At 45.9% G+C, this 12,407-nt stretch overlaps 1 protein-coding gene across 4 annotated transcripts in view; it reads left to right on the top strand.

Annotated features, from left to right (window-relative positions):
• The window catches only part of ZDHHC14 (zDHHC palmitoyltransferase 14), a 302,219-nt gene that overhangs the window by 211,438 nt on the left and 78,374 nt on the right, over positions 1-12,407 (top strand). For all 4 annotated transcript variants that reach the window (XM_008007682.3, XM_008007680.3, XM_008007681.3 and 1 more), the window contains exon 3: positions 10,928-11,086. In XM_008007682.3, the coding sequence (XP_008005873.1) occupies positions 10,928-11,086 (159 nt within the window). The remainder of the gene's footprint in view (positions 1-10,927; positions 11,087-12,407) is intronic.

Raw genomic sequence — 12,407 nt, 5'->3', positions numbered from 1 at the left:
ATTCAGTATGATGTCAGCTGTGGGTTTGTCATAGATGGCTCTTGTTATTTTGAAGTATGTTCCTTCAATGCCTAGTTTATTGAGGGTTTTTAACTTGAAGAAATGTTGAATTTTATTGACAGCCTTTTCTGCATCTATTGAGATAATTATGTGTTTTTAAGGAAATTTTTTAGTTCTGTTTATGTGATTAATCACATTTACTGATCTGTGTATGTTGAACCAACCTTGCATCCCAAGGATAAAGTCTACTTGATCTTGGTGGATTAACGTTTTGATGTGCTGCTAGATTCAGTTTATTAGTATTTTCTTGAGGATTTTTGCTTCTACGTTCATTTGGGATATTGGCCTGGGGTTTTCTTTTTTTGTTGCATCTCTGCCAGGTTTTGGTATCAGGATGATGCTGGCCTCAGAATGAGTTGGGGAAGAGTCCCTCCTCCTCAATTTTTTGGAACAGTTTCAGTAGGAATGGTACCAGCTCTTTATACATCTGGTAGAATTCAGCTGTGAATCCATCTCATCTGGTCCTGGACTTTTCTTGGTTAGTAAGCCTTTTATTACTGCTTCAATTTTGGAACTCATTACTAATCTGTTCAGGGATTCAGTTTCTTCTTGGTTCAGTCTTGGGAGGTTGTATGTGTCCAGGAATTTATCAATTTCTTCTAGATTTTCTAGTTTGTCTGCATAGAGGTGTTCATAGTACTCTGGGTTTTTTGGGGTTTTTTTGTGTTTCTGTGGGGGTAAGAGGTAGTGCCCCCTTTACCATTTCTAATTGTGTTAATTTGGATTTCTCTCCTTTTTTTTATTAGTCTAGCTAGCAGTCTATCTTATTAATTTTTTCAAAGAACCAACTCCTGGATTTGTTGATGTTTTGTAGGTTTTTTGTTTGTTTCTTAATTCCCTTCAGTTCAGCACTGATTTTAGTTACTTCTGTCTTCTAGTAGCTTTGGGATTGGTTTTCCTTTTCTTCTCTAATTCCTGTAGTCATGATGTTAGGTTGTTAATTTGATATCCTTCTTACTTTTTCATGTGGCCATTTAGTGCTATAAACTTCCATCTTAACACTACCTTAGCTGTGTCCCAGAGATTCTGGTATGTTGTATCTTTGTTCTCATTAGTTTCAAAGAACTTCTTGATTTCTGCCTTGATTTCATTATTTACCCTAAAGTTATTCAGGAAGAGGCTGTTTAATTTTCTATGTAATTGTATGATTTTAAGCAATTTTTTTAAGTATTGATTTTTATTTTTCTTGTGCTATGGCTCGAAAGTGTAGTTGGTATGATTTTTTTTTTTTTTAATTTGCTGAGGATTGTTTTATGTCTGATCGTGTGGTCAATTTAAGAGTATGTGCTGTGTGGCAATCAGAAGAATGTATGTTCTCTTGTTTTGGGTTAGAGAGTTCTGTAGATGTTTGTGTTAGGTCCATTTGGTCCAGTATTGAATTCAGGTCCTGAATATCTTTGTTAATTTTATGCCTCAATGATCTGATACTGTCAGTGGGGTGTTGAGGTCTCTCACTATTATTGTGTAGGAGTCTAAGTCTCTTTGTAGGTCTCTAACAGCTTGCTTTATAAATCTAGGTGCTCCTGTGTTAGGTGCATATATATTTAGGATAGTTAGATCTTCTTGTTGAATTGAATGCTTTGCCATTATGCAATGCCCTTCTTTGTCTTTTTTTTTTTATCTCTGTTGGTTTAAAGTCTGTTTTGTCTGAAATTAGGATAGTAACCCCTGCTTTTATTCTGTTTTCCATTTGCTTGGTAGATTTTTCTCCATCCCTTCATTTTGAGCCTATGGGTGTCACTGCTTTTGAGATGGGTCCCTTGAAGACAGCATACCATTGGGTCATTGGGTCTTGCTTCTTTATCCAGGTTACCACTCTGTGCCATCTTTTTTTTTTTTTTTTTTTTTTAACAGGGTCTTGCGCTGTCACCCAGGCTGGAATGCAGTGGCACAATCTCAGTTTGGTGCAACCTCTGGCTCCCAGGTTCAAGCAATTCACCCACCTCAGCCTCCTGAGTATCTGGAACTACACGCACACACCACCATGCCCAGCTAATTTTTTGTATTTTTAGTAGATTTGGGCTTTCTCCATGTTGGCCAGGCTGGTCTCAAACTCCTGGCCTCAAGAGATCTGCCCACCTGGGCCTCCCAAAGTGCTGGGATTACAGGTGTGAGCCACCATGCCCAGCCCACCCTGTGCCTTTTAATTGGGGCATTTCCCATTTACATTCAAAGTTAGTATTGATATGTGCAGATTTGATCTTGTCATCACATTGTTAGCTGGTTATTATGCAGGCTTGTTTGTGTGGTTGCTTTATAGAGTCACTGGTCTGTGAACTTAAGTGTGTTTTTGTAGTGGCTGGTAATAGTCCTTCCTTTCCATATTTAGTGCTCTTTTCAGGATCTCTTTTAATGTAGGTCTGGTGGCAAGGAATTCCTCCACATTTGCTTTGAAAAGGATCTTATTTCTCCCTCATTTATGAAGCTTAGTTTGGCTGGATATGAAATTCTTGTTTGGAAATTCTTTTCTTTAAGAATGCTGAACATAGCCCAATCTCTTCTGGCTTTTAGGGTTTCTGCTGAAAGATCTGCTGTTAATCTGATAGGGTTCCCTTTGTAGGCGAACTGCCTCTTCTCTCTACATTTTTTAACATTGTTTCTCTCATTTTCATCTTGGAGAATCTGATGATTATGTGTCTTCGGGATATTCTTCTTGTGTATTATTTTGCAGGAGTTCTCTTCATTTCCTGAATTTTAATGTCAGCCTCTCTAGCAAGGTTGGGGAAGTTTACATGTATGATATCCTGAAATAGTTTTCCAAGTTGCTTGCTTTTTCCCTGTCTCTTTCAGGGACACCAAAGAGTTGTTGATTTGGTCTCTTTACATAAGTCCATATTTCTCAAAGGTTTTATTCATTCCTTTTTCTTTATTTTTGTCTGACTGAGTTATTTCAGAGCCAGTCTTAAAGCTGTGAGATTCCTTCCTCAGCTTGGTATGTTCTGCTGTTAATACTTGTGATTGCATTATGAAATTCTTATAGTATGTTTTTCATCTTTTTCAGATCAGTTTGGTCCTTTTTTACGACTCTTTCATCTGTCAGCTTCTGTATCATTTTATTGCAATTCCTAGATCCCTTGGATTGGATTTCAACTTTCTCCTCGATCTCAATAATCTTTGTTGCTATCCATACTCTGAATTCTACTTCTGTCTTTCAGTCATTTCAGCCTGGTTAAGAACTCTTGCTGGGGAACTAGTGCAATTGTTTGGAAAGAAGACACTCTGGCTATTTGAGTTGCCAGAGTTCTTGGGCTGGCTCTTTCTCATCTGTGTGGCCTGGTGGTCCTTTAACTGTGGTGTAAGTTAAGTACAGTCAGTAGACTTTTCTGGATGTTTCCAGAGGACCAAGGCTTTGTACAAGGTCTTTATTTATAGTTAATTATTGTCCTTGGTTTCACATGGGGAGTATATTAGCAAAGTGTTGTTTTTGTTGTTGTTGTTTTCGGTTTTTGGTTTTTTGGTTTTTTTTTTTGGTGTTGAAGTTTTGGGCTTTGATACAATCGATGGCACTTAAGCGTAATGGCCAGCAGGTAGGCTCTTCCTCAGTCACGCGGCTCCTCGGCATTGCCACGCGTTTGCAGCTGTGTGCCCTCTCAGTGTTCTGAGGTGTAGGCTCCTCTCCCACTTAGGTGCTGGCTGCAGATCTCAACTTGGCACTCCTGGGCTGCCCACTACAGCTCTGGGGTAAGCTCAGGCTTTATATTCTGTCCCCAGCTTGGAAGCAGCAGAGGAAGGGCCCTTAGCAGTGGTTGTAGCAGAAGGCCTTTCACTTCTGTCGTGGGGTTTCACCCAGCAGGAGATGCAGAGCCACGATTAATCATTGTGATTGGCCTGGGCTGGGGCAGCTGTGCTGTGGACCTAAGTGGAGGGGACCCTTTCTGGTGATGAGCAGGGTGAGTGGGTGGGTCCCAGGGGAGACAGCCTGGCCTCTTCTCCTTAGGGCAACTGCAGCTTGCTGGCAGTATGGTTGAAGCACTCAGGGTCTTTGCTCCTTTCCCACTCCAAGGGCAGCAAGGCAGCATCCTTGCAGTGGCAGTGGCCGAGGAGCTCTCGGTTGCCTCTAGGAGCTGCATCTCAGAGAACTGCTAAGCTGCTGGTCTGGATGGGAGGGAACACTGGGAGTGTTCAGCCAAGGAGCAGGGAGGCTGCACTGCTGGCCTGAGCTGGGGACTCTACTTGTTGAGGAGTGGGGCGGGGGTGCTGACAGGGAAGAGAGACTGGACTCCTCTCTGTATGGTGGCTGTGGTGTGCTGGAGGTGCCAGCATAGTGACTAGGACCTTCGTCCCTTCCCCAGCCCAAGGGCAGTTAGGGCAGTACCACTGCAGCTGCAATGGCAGGAAAGAACTTTAATCTACATCTTTTCTAATTTGGGATTTTTCCTTTTGCAATGTAAGAAGGCAGAGTCCAGTGACTGTATATGGTAACACATAGACATTTGATCCCTGAATTTGGGGCAGGAATAAATCTGATGGGAGACAAATGGATCTGTCAGGATGGAAGTGCTCTGTTATTCCTTCAGGAAGAAAAGATGACTTACTTGAAGTCACAGGCAGAAGTTAAACAGCTGATAGAAGGCCTCCGGTGAGCCCAGGAATTCTGTGTGAAACAACGTAATCAACAGGCAGCTTCCCATCCCTGAGCCCACACACTGCACAGCCCCAATTTCTTCATCCCCAGCTCCCCTAATTTTTGCCCACAGGCTGATTGCAAGGGTAACACTAGATGTAGGTACGGTTATTATTTCTGTCTTCATGCCAATAACGTCCACCAATGGGTTGGGGGACTATATGAAGGAAGAGACCATTTCAAACTTTTACATACTCTTTCAAAATGCTTGTGTATAAAAATTTCCTTGAAAAATACTGACTTGGGACGGGCACGGTGGCTCATGGCTGTAATCCCAGCACTTTGGGAGGCCGAGGCGGGTGGATCACCTAAGCTCAGGAGTTCGAGACCAGCCTGGCCAACATGGCAAAACCCCATCTCTACTGGAAATGCAAAAAAATTAGCTGAGTGTGGCGGCAGGAGCTTGTAGTCCCAGCTACTTGGGAGGCTGAGGCAGGAGAATTGCTTGAACCCAGGAAGCAGAGGTTGCAGTGAGCCAAGATTGTGCCATTGCACTCCAGCCTAGGTGATAAGAGCAAAACTCCATCTCAAAAAATAAATAAATAAATAAATAAATAAATAAATAAATAAATTCTAAAAAATACTGACTCATATATACTTGCCTAACTGCTAGAGGTTTTCCCCCCAAAATTCTAGTGTTTGACCCACTAGCTATTGCAAATGCCTATTATTTCTTTCTCAATTGCTGTATTTAAACCACAAAGAGCAGCCCAAAGAGGCAGAGGCACAATTGTTGCCAACAACCAAAGGAAACCAAAAATACAAAAAAAAAAAAAACAAAAACAAAAACAAAACCCAAAACCAGAAAAATTGAGTAGAGCAGGAACCCTCCCTCTGCTTCTCTCTTTGTGCCACATGACACAGGCCACAGGTGTTTGTGATCTCCGGAGATGAGAGAAAGACTTCATGATTGGCCACTGGCCTCAGGCTAGAACACCGAAGAAGAAGTTCCTTTGTGCTAAGATTGGTATGTGAAGCCCTGGGTTTCCAGCCACCTTGTTCCCGTCTGCCCTGGATGCAAGCGTACCTGAAAGCCGTGGGCCTAGGCAGCTATCGGATGCATTGTGTGGAAGAAAGAACAGCGGGGCTCCCTGAGGTACACAGCTGGCCTCCTCAGCCGGCCATTTTAGGGGGTGCCGCCTGGCCATGCGAGGTTAGCTCTGGATCAGCAGCAGCTTGTGGACAAGTTTTGAAAGAGTCAGATCCACAGAGCACCTTGGAAAGGCGTCCTCTGCAAGGGAGGGGCTGAAAGCACAAGAGTGGCCTGCCTGGTGGATGGCATTGCAGCACTTGAGGGCCTGCGGCTGTGATTCCCAGGCGGGGTGGAAGTGCAGGAGCATGGCAGTCCTCCATCTTGGTCATCTCCTATGTGCTAGACCCTCTGCTGGATGATGGGGACTTGAAAGTGGGTAGGCCATGGTCACTGCCCTGGAGCAGCAGGAAGATCTGGAAACAAATCCTCCTGACATCATCAGTACTGGGTCTTCCCTCCAGCCTGTAAACACCACCAGCAGAGAAGAAGTCTGAATTCCTGCTGTGTCCCCAGCTCAGAGCCCAGGGCTGGCCCACATTAGAAGCACAATACAGATCTAGTGGCTGGATAAATAAACAAGGCAGGCGCAGTGAGAGCCCAAAGGAGGAAACAAGTAACTCTGCTTGCAAAGTGTTTTCACAAGAGAAGCTGGAACTGGCCCTGAAAGGATAGGATTATCTGCACAACAGCAGGAGAGGGAATCCTGAGCAGAGAGAGTATCACATGCAAATGCCTGGAAGTAGAAAACAGCATTGCCCGCTCAGGGAAACCCAAGGAGGCCACTGTCTTTTGAGCATAGGCTCCATGGAAGATCGTGCAAGGAGAGAGAAGGTTCACAGATTGTGTGCTGCATGGGAGGGCCCGAGTTTCTTGGTGGGACTTGCATTTAGAAAGCTGACTCTAAGGGCCAGGAGAACAGATCAGATCAGAATGAGTGGCAAGACAGGCTCGAGACTTGCTGTGCTTATCAGACAACCCAGCAGAGCCCTCCCAGGACCCCAGCGGCCCTCCGCAACCCCTGGTGCAGCACTGGCTTATAGTAAATCCTTCATAAACATTGGTTGACTTTTTTCGTGGCATAGCTGGGCCCTGAATCCAGGTCTTCTGATCCTTCCATTTCTTTTACATAAAGAGCTCTCCAAATATTTAGTCAAAGGGTTTTGGGTTTGGGTTTAATTCTTAAGCTTCAGTTTACTATGTCTTTTGAATTCTAGCTTTCAGCATTTCACCTCTTTGTAACAGAGGTTCAATCTTTTAAAAAATGCACTTTGGAACTAACGATCAATAGAGTTTATCTTCAGGAGTGCCAGCAAATACTCGCTTTTTCAAGTCATTGCTACTCAGAACTAGGCTATTTAAATAATTGTAGTGTTGAAAAGTTTGTCATTCCTGCATTTTAAAATAATCACCTTCACCATTCAGTTTCTAAACTTTTCTGATGAAATGAACACACATGTTTGATTGAATTCGTATTTTTTAAAAAGATATCAGGTCTAGTTTTTCTCCCCGTGTTTGCAGGAGTATATAGAGGCAATAGATTTCACAGCTGACATAAGGATTATTATTAATCTAGGCCTCAGTGGCACCCAGCTGGCAGAGATACCTGACCTTACCTTTGATGGGTTCAAAACTGGTGATTTCTCTCCAGTGCTCAGGGGAAGCACACAGCCGTGCCATCTCTTTGTTCTCTCCTTATTACAGAATCAGTTGCAAGGCCTCCCTCTTCTTAAGGCCCCCGCTTTTGGAGCTCAGCACCTCTCCAGATGCCTGTGACGTTAGTGCCATTTGATAGGGCAGCCACCTGGGGTGCCAGGCAGATGGGGCATCTGCCAAAAGAGGGTGTCCTGCTTGGCAGGGCAAGGCCACCCAGAGTCCTTGGACTGGCTCCACAGCTGTTCAGTTATTCTAAGCAGAAGGTTTGGGCCTCAGGAAGAGAGAAGTAGAAGACCTGCTTCATCCTCCTGCCGTAGCCGCGCCCTGCCCTCCACACTGCCTGCTCACCCTCCAACCTGGAACTTTAATTTTCCATGCATAATTCATGGCCAGTAGCAGTTCAAAGCACTCTCCTTAACTCTGGGATTGTACTTTCACAAACACCAAAGCCTTAGGCTAAAGGGCTATGGCAGATTTCCAGACCTCTGACAGCCATTTAAAGAAGATCAAGGCTGGGCACAGTGGCTCGTGCCTGTAACCACTTTGGGAGGCCAAGGTGGGAGGAACACTTGCTTGAAGCCGGTGGCTCAAGACCAGCCTGGGCAACATAGTAAGACCCTGTTTCTACAAAAAAATTTAAAAATTAGGCTGGGCATAGTGACTCATGCCGGTAATCCCAGCACTTTGGGAGGCTAAGGCAGGTGAATCACCTGAGATCAGGAGTTTGAGACCAGCCTGGCCAACATATAGTGAAACACCATCTCTACTAAAAAAAATACAAAAATTAGCTGGATGTGGTGGTGCACACCTGTAGTCCCAGCTACTTGGGAAGCTGAGGTAGGAGAATGGCTTGAACCTGGGAGGCAGAGGTTGCAGTGAGCCAAGATCACACCACTGCACTCCAGCCTGGGTGACAGAGCAAGACTCTGTCTCTCAAATAAATAAATAATTTTAAAAATTTAAAAATTAGCCAGGCATGGTGGTGAATACCTGTAGTCCCAGCAGCTTGGGAGGCTGAGGTGGGAGGACCACCTGAGCCTGGGAGGTCAAGTGAGCTATGATAGCACCACTGTACTCCAGCCAGGGTGACAGAGTGAGACTATTTCTAAAAATCAAAAATATATATATATTTTTAAAGAAGACTGCAGGGAGGGGCATACCTTTTGGAGCCCTTAAATCATGACATGTTGAATTGTGGGTACTGTCAGTGAGTGAGAGCAGCCCTGCTTGGGGGCAGAATGGCACAGCTCTCCAGATACCCTGAGCTGTTCTAAATCACCAAGTACTCTGTGTGAAAATGCTTGGGTGTGGGTGTGTTCTGTGATGTGGCCCCTCACCTGACTAAGCTTGTTCTCTAAGTTTAGCTCTTTGTCATGCAAGTGAGTGTATTTGAGTACATAATAAAGAGGCACATAGGAATGTGTGGACTGGGGAGTATTTACTGGCACCCCATAGTGGGGTTCTCAAACCTGAAAGTTTCAATCATGGGGAATCTCAGTGAAATGCAGATTCCCATTCCATAGTTGGGACAAGCCAAGAATCTGCTTCTCTGCTAGGCTGTCAGATGATATGGATGCTGGTGGATCACTCTTGGAGCAGGGCTTCTCATCTTTGACTGCAGATTCCCATCTGTATTACTCCATTTTCACTCTGCTATAAAGAACTACCTGAGGCTGGATAATTTATAAAGAAAAGAGGTTTTATTGGCTCACGGTTCCACAGGCTGCACAGGAAGCATGGCTGGGGAGGCCTCAGGAAACTTACAATCATGGAGGAAGGAAAAGAGGAAGGAAGGAAAAGAGGAAGATCTTAAATTGTTTGGCTGTGTCCCCACCCAAATCTCATCCTGAGTTGTGGTTTCCATAATCTCTACATGTCATGGGAGGGACCCAGTGGGAGGTAATTGAATCATGGAGGCAGTTACCCCCATGCTATTCTTGTGATAGTGATCTCACAAGATCTGATTCTTTTATAAGAGGCTTTTCCCCCTTTGCTTGGCACCTCTCCTCCCTGCTGCCATGTGAAGGACCTGTTTGCTCCCCTTTCTGTCGTGATTATACATTTCCTGATACCTCCCCAGCCCAACGGAACTGTGAGTCAACTAAACCTCTTTCCTTTATAAATTATCCAGTCTCAGGTATGTCTTTAATAGCAGCATGAGAGCAGACTAATATAATGCCCCACACCAATGAAAGAATCTCTGAGGGTAGGACCAGGATCTCAGCAGTTCTGCTCAATGATTATTACCCAGGATGAGTTGGTGTGGTGTGAGGGACCTGAGTGGGTGACGGGACTGATTCTACCACTTTGGAAATTAACCAAAAGTATCTTGCAACCATCTCTGATAGTATGTGCTTTAAGAGGGTGAGAGTTAAAATGAACAGTTATCTTTAACGTTACCAGCTCTGACGCTCCCCAGGACTGATCCAGTCCCTTAGGTCTGGCTTGCATGTGTCAGCCACAGAGTCTCAGCTGAAGCCCTCATGGAAGTTCTTGCTCTGCTCCATCCACCCTGTGCTCCTGTTCTTGACTGCACAGCCAGCTGCCCTAACTTTCTTGACAAGGCTAATAGGACTGTGAGGAAATAGGACTAATAGGACAAGGCTAATAGGACTGTGAGGCGAAATAAAACTGGAAGTTTTGTCTTCCCAGAGAAAGGGGTTCTCAACCCTTGCCCACATGAGAACAACCCGGGTCATTCTGATTTAATGAATCTGGGACAAGGTTCACACCTTAGGGGAGTTTTAAAAGCTCCCATGTGATCTTAATGTGAAATCAGAGACTATAAGATAAAATCAAAATTTAAAAATTCTACATGTTTGTATTTTCACTGACATTTTTTAGAACTGGTTCTAAAAATTAAGGGTGCTATTGAGATGATAAAATGTAGAAATGATTTTCAAAATACACATTTAATGTTTTTTTTTAAATGTATTTTTTACAATCTGCATTCTCCCCCTCCCATTCTATACTTGGCATTTTTGAGGAAGCCAATGGGAAAAGTGAAGGGACCCTGGAGCTGGATTTGGAGTCCAGCATTCCAGGAGAGGGAATTAGGGTGGTGTGTTAATGAGGGCAAGACTAGCAGCAGTAACAAGGAACACCCTAGCCTTCCCAGGTTTAAGGCAGGCGTTTGGTGCTCATAGACCTGTGCAGGCGGGAAGAGGTCAGGGTGGCCCTCCTCTGTGCAGTCAGGCTACTCCCCAGCTGTGGCTCCCAAGGTGGCCCGGAGCCTCTCCTGCCACCTGCAGGGAGGGGAGGGGGAAGAAAAAAAGGGGTGGGGCTCCACGGGGAGGGCCTGACTGGGCGGGGCCATGTGTGCTCTGCTCCATTGGCCAGAGCTCAGTCATGTGGCCCCTGCACGTGTGCAATGAAAGAGGCTTGGGTCCCAGTGGAGGACGAGTCCCAGAGCCCCAGTCTGAGTAAAGTGTGGGCACCGGGGCCGTGCCAGCCACTGTGCCTGCTGCCCTGGAGCTCACACTCCAGGCAGACGGGTCCTACCGAGACCGAGGGAGGCTCTGAAGGGTGTGCGCTCTTTTCTCTTCTTTTCTCCACAGATATCGCAAACGGCACCAGTTCAGGGGGGTACCGCCCGCCTCCCAGAACCAAAGAAGTCATCATCAATGGCCAGACCGTGAAACTTAAATACTGTTTCACCTGCAAGATTTTCCGGCCCCCTCGCGCCTCCCATTGCAGCCTTTGTGATAACTGCGTAGGTGAGTAGTGCCTGGGCGGAGTCTGGCAGGAGCCCAGGTCCTCCGGGTGGGCTCTGCGCCTCTCCAGCCCCGCGCCACGGAACACTCAGTAATGGTTAATATTTCAGCGCATTTGCATCTTGCCACTGATTGAGTTCACCGGGCCTAGAGTCACCAAATCTCTTTTTTATTCTCTTTACACCCTGCACCGCCCTTGGCTGCGCCTCCCCCAGCACAGGCACCAGAATGGGGTCCTCTGTCTCTCAAGGCTGCCAAGTCAGCAGGCGCTTGAAATAAAGTCATGTCGCCCCCAGGCCCCTCGATTGCCGCAGGGCTGGCCACACACCTACGGGAGGCACCCTTGTGCAGTCGTTTGTCCTGACTCCTCAGAAGGGCTGGGGGTGTTCAATCCCCAGTCCATCTGGGGACAGGAAAAGAGGCAGGGTCCGGGAGCCTTCTCCCCCAGGGGCTGGAGTTAGGATCTGTATTCTTCCCGGAGAGCACCAAGGCCTCCCCTCTCTGCCTCCCAACTTCCGCCAGGACAGGCTAGGGAAATAGGCAGACGGGACTGAGAGCTCAGAGGTCTGTAGCTGTAAGGCTGGGCCCTACCACCGGCCCAGCACTGGCCTTCTACAAGTGACCCGGGCCCAGCCCCTGGGATTATTTGGCAAGCGCCTCTTGTCACTGCAGACTGAGAGCTGCTCCCCACACCCACAGACCCTCTTCTCTGTCTGGCTGGAGCTGCCTAGAGATAAGGTTGGCAAGGAGATGGCAGAACACCCAACTGACAGGAAGGGAAGGAAGTAGAGGACAAAAGCTTTGCCACAGTGGGGAACACTCGTAGCCTGCCTCTAGCAGAAGTGACCAGGAGTATTCCTGGGAGAATAAGCAATGGAAACCCTGTTACCTTATAACTGAAAGGATAGGAGTGCCCCTCAGAACAAACCTAACTTCCCTTAGTAACACAGCATTGATTGCCAACACTCTTCGGGAGTCTTAGAATTTGTAGTCTCAATTCTTCTTGAGAAAAATAAGATTTTATAATGTACGTCCTGCTGTGCAAAGCAGTCTTCCATTTATTTGTCTTAAATTAACTTTACCCTAACTTTAATAATCTACAGTTTGGCACAAAGCTCATGTTTTCGCTGTCAGGCCTCGTCTTGGTTTTCTTAACGTAGATAAATTACTTTCAGCCTTGCCTCCCCAACAGAATAGTGTGGAATGTGTTCTGTTTCTCCCATGTAGGAAGTAGCTGATAGTTAAGAGCATGGGATCTGGCAGTGCACAGCCTGGGTTCAAATACCAGGTGCGTGACAGGCAAGGCACTGAAACGCTGTGTGCC

The sequence above is a fragment of the Chlorocebus sabaeus genome, chromosome 13, assembly GCF_047675955.1.
Source record: "Chlorocebus sabaeus isolate Y175 chromosome 13, mChlSab1.0.hap1, whole genome shotgun sequence".
NCBI classification, from domain to species: Eukaryota; Metazoa; Chordata; class Mammalia; order Primates; family Cercopithecidae; genus Chlorocebus; species Chlorocebus sabaeus.
Note: the sequence above shows the minus strand (reverse complement) of the source record. Positions and strands in the feature narration are given on the sequence as shown.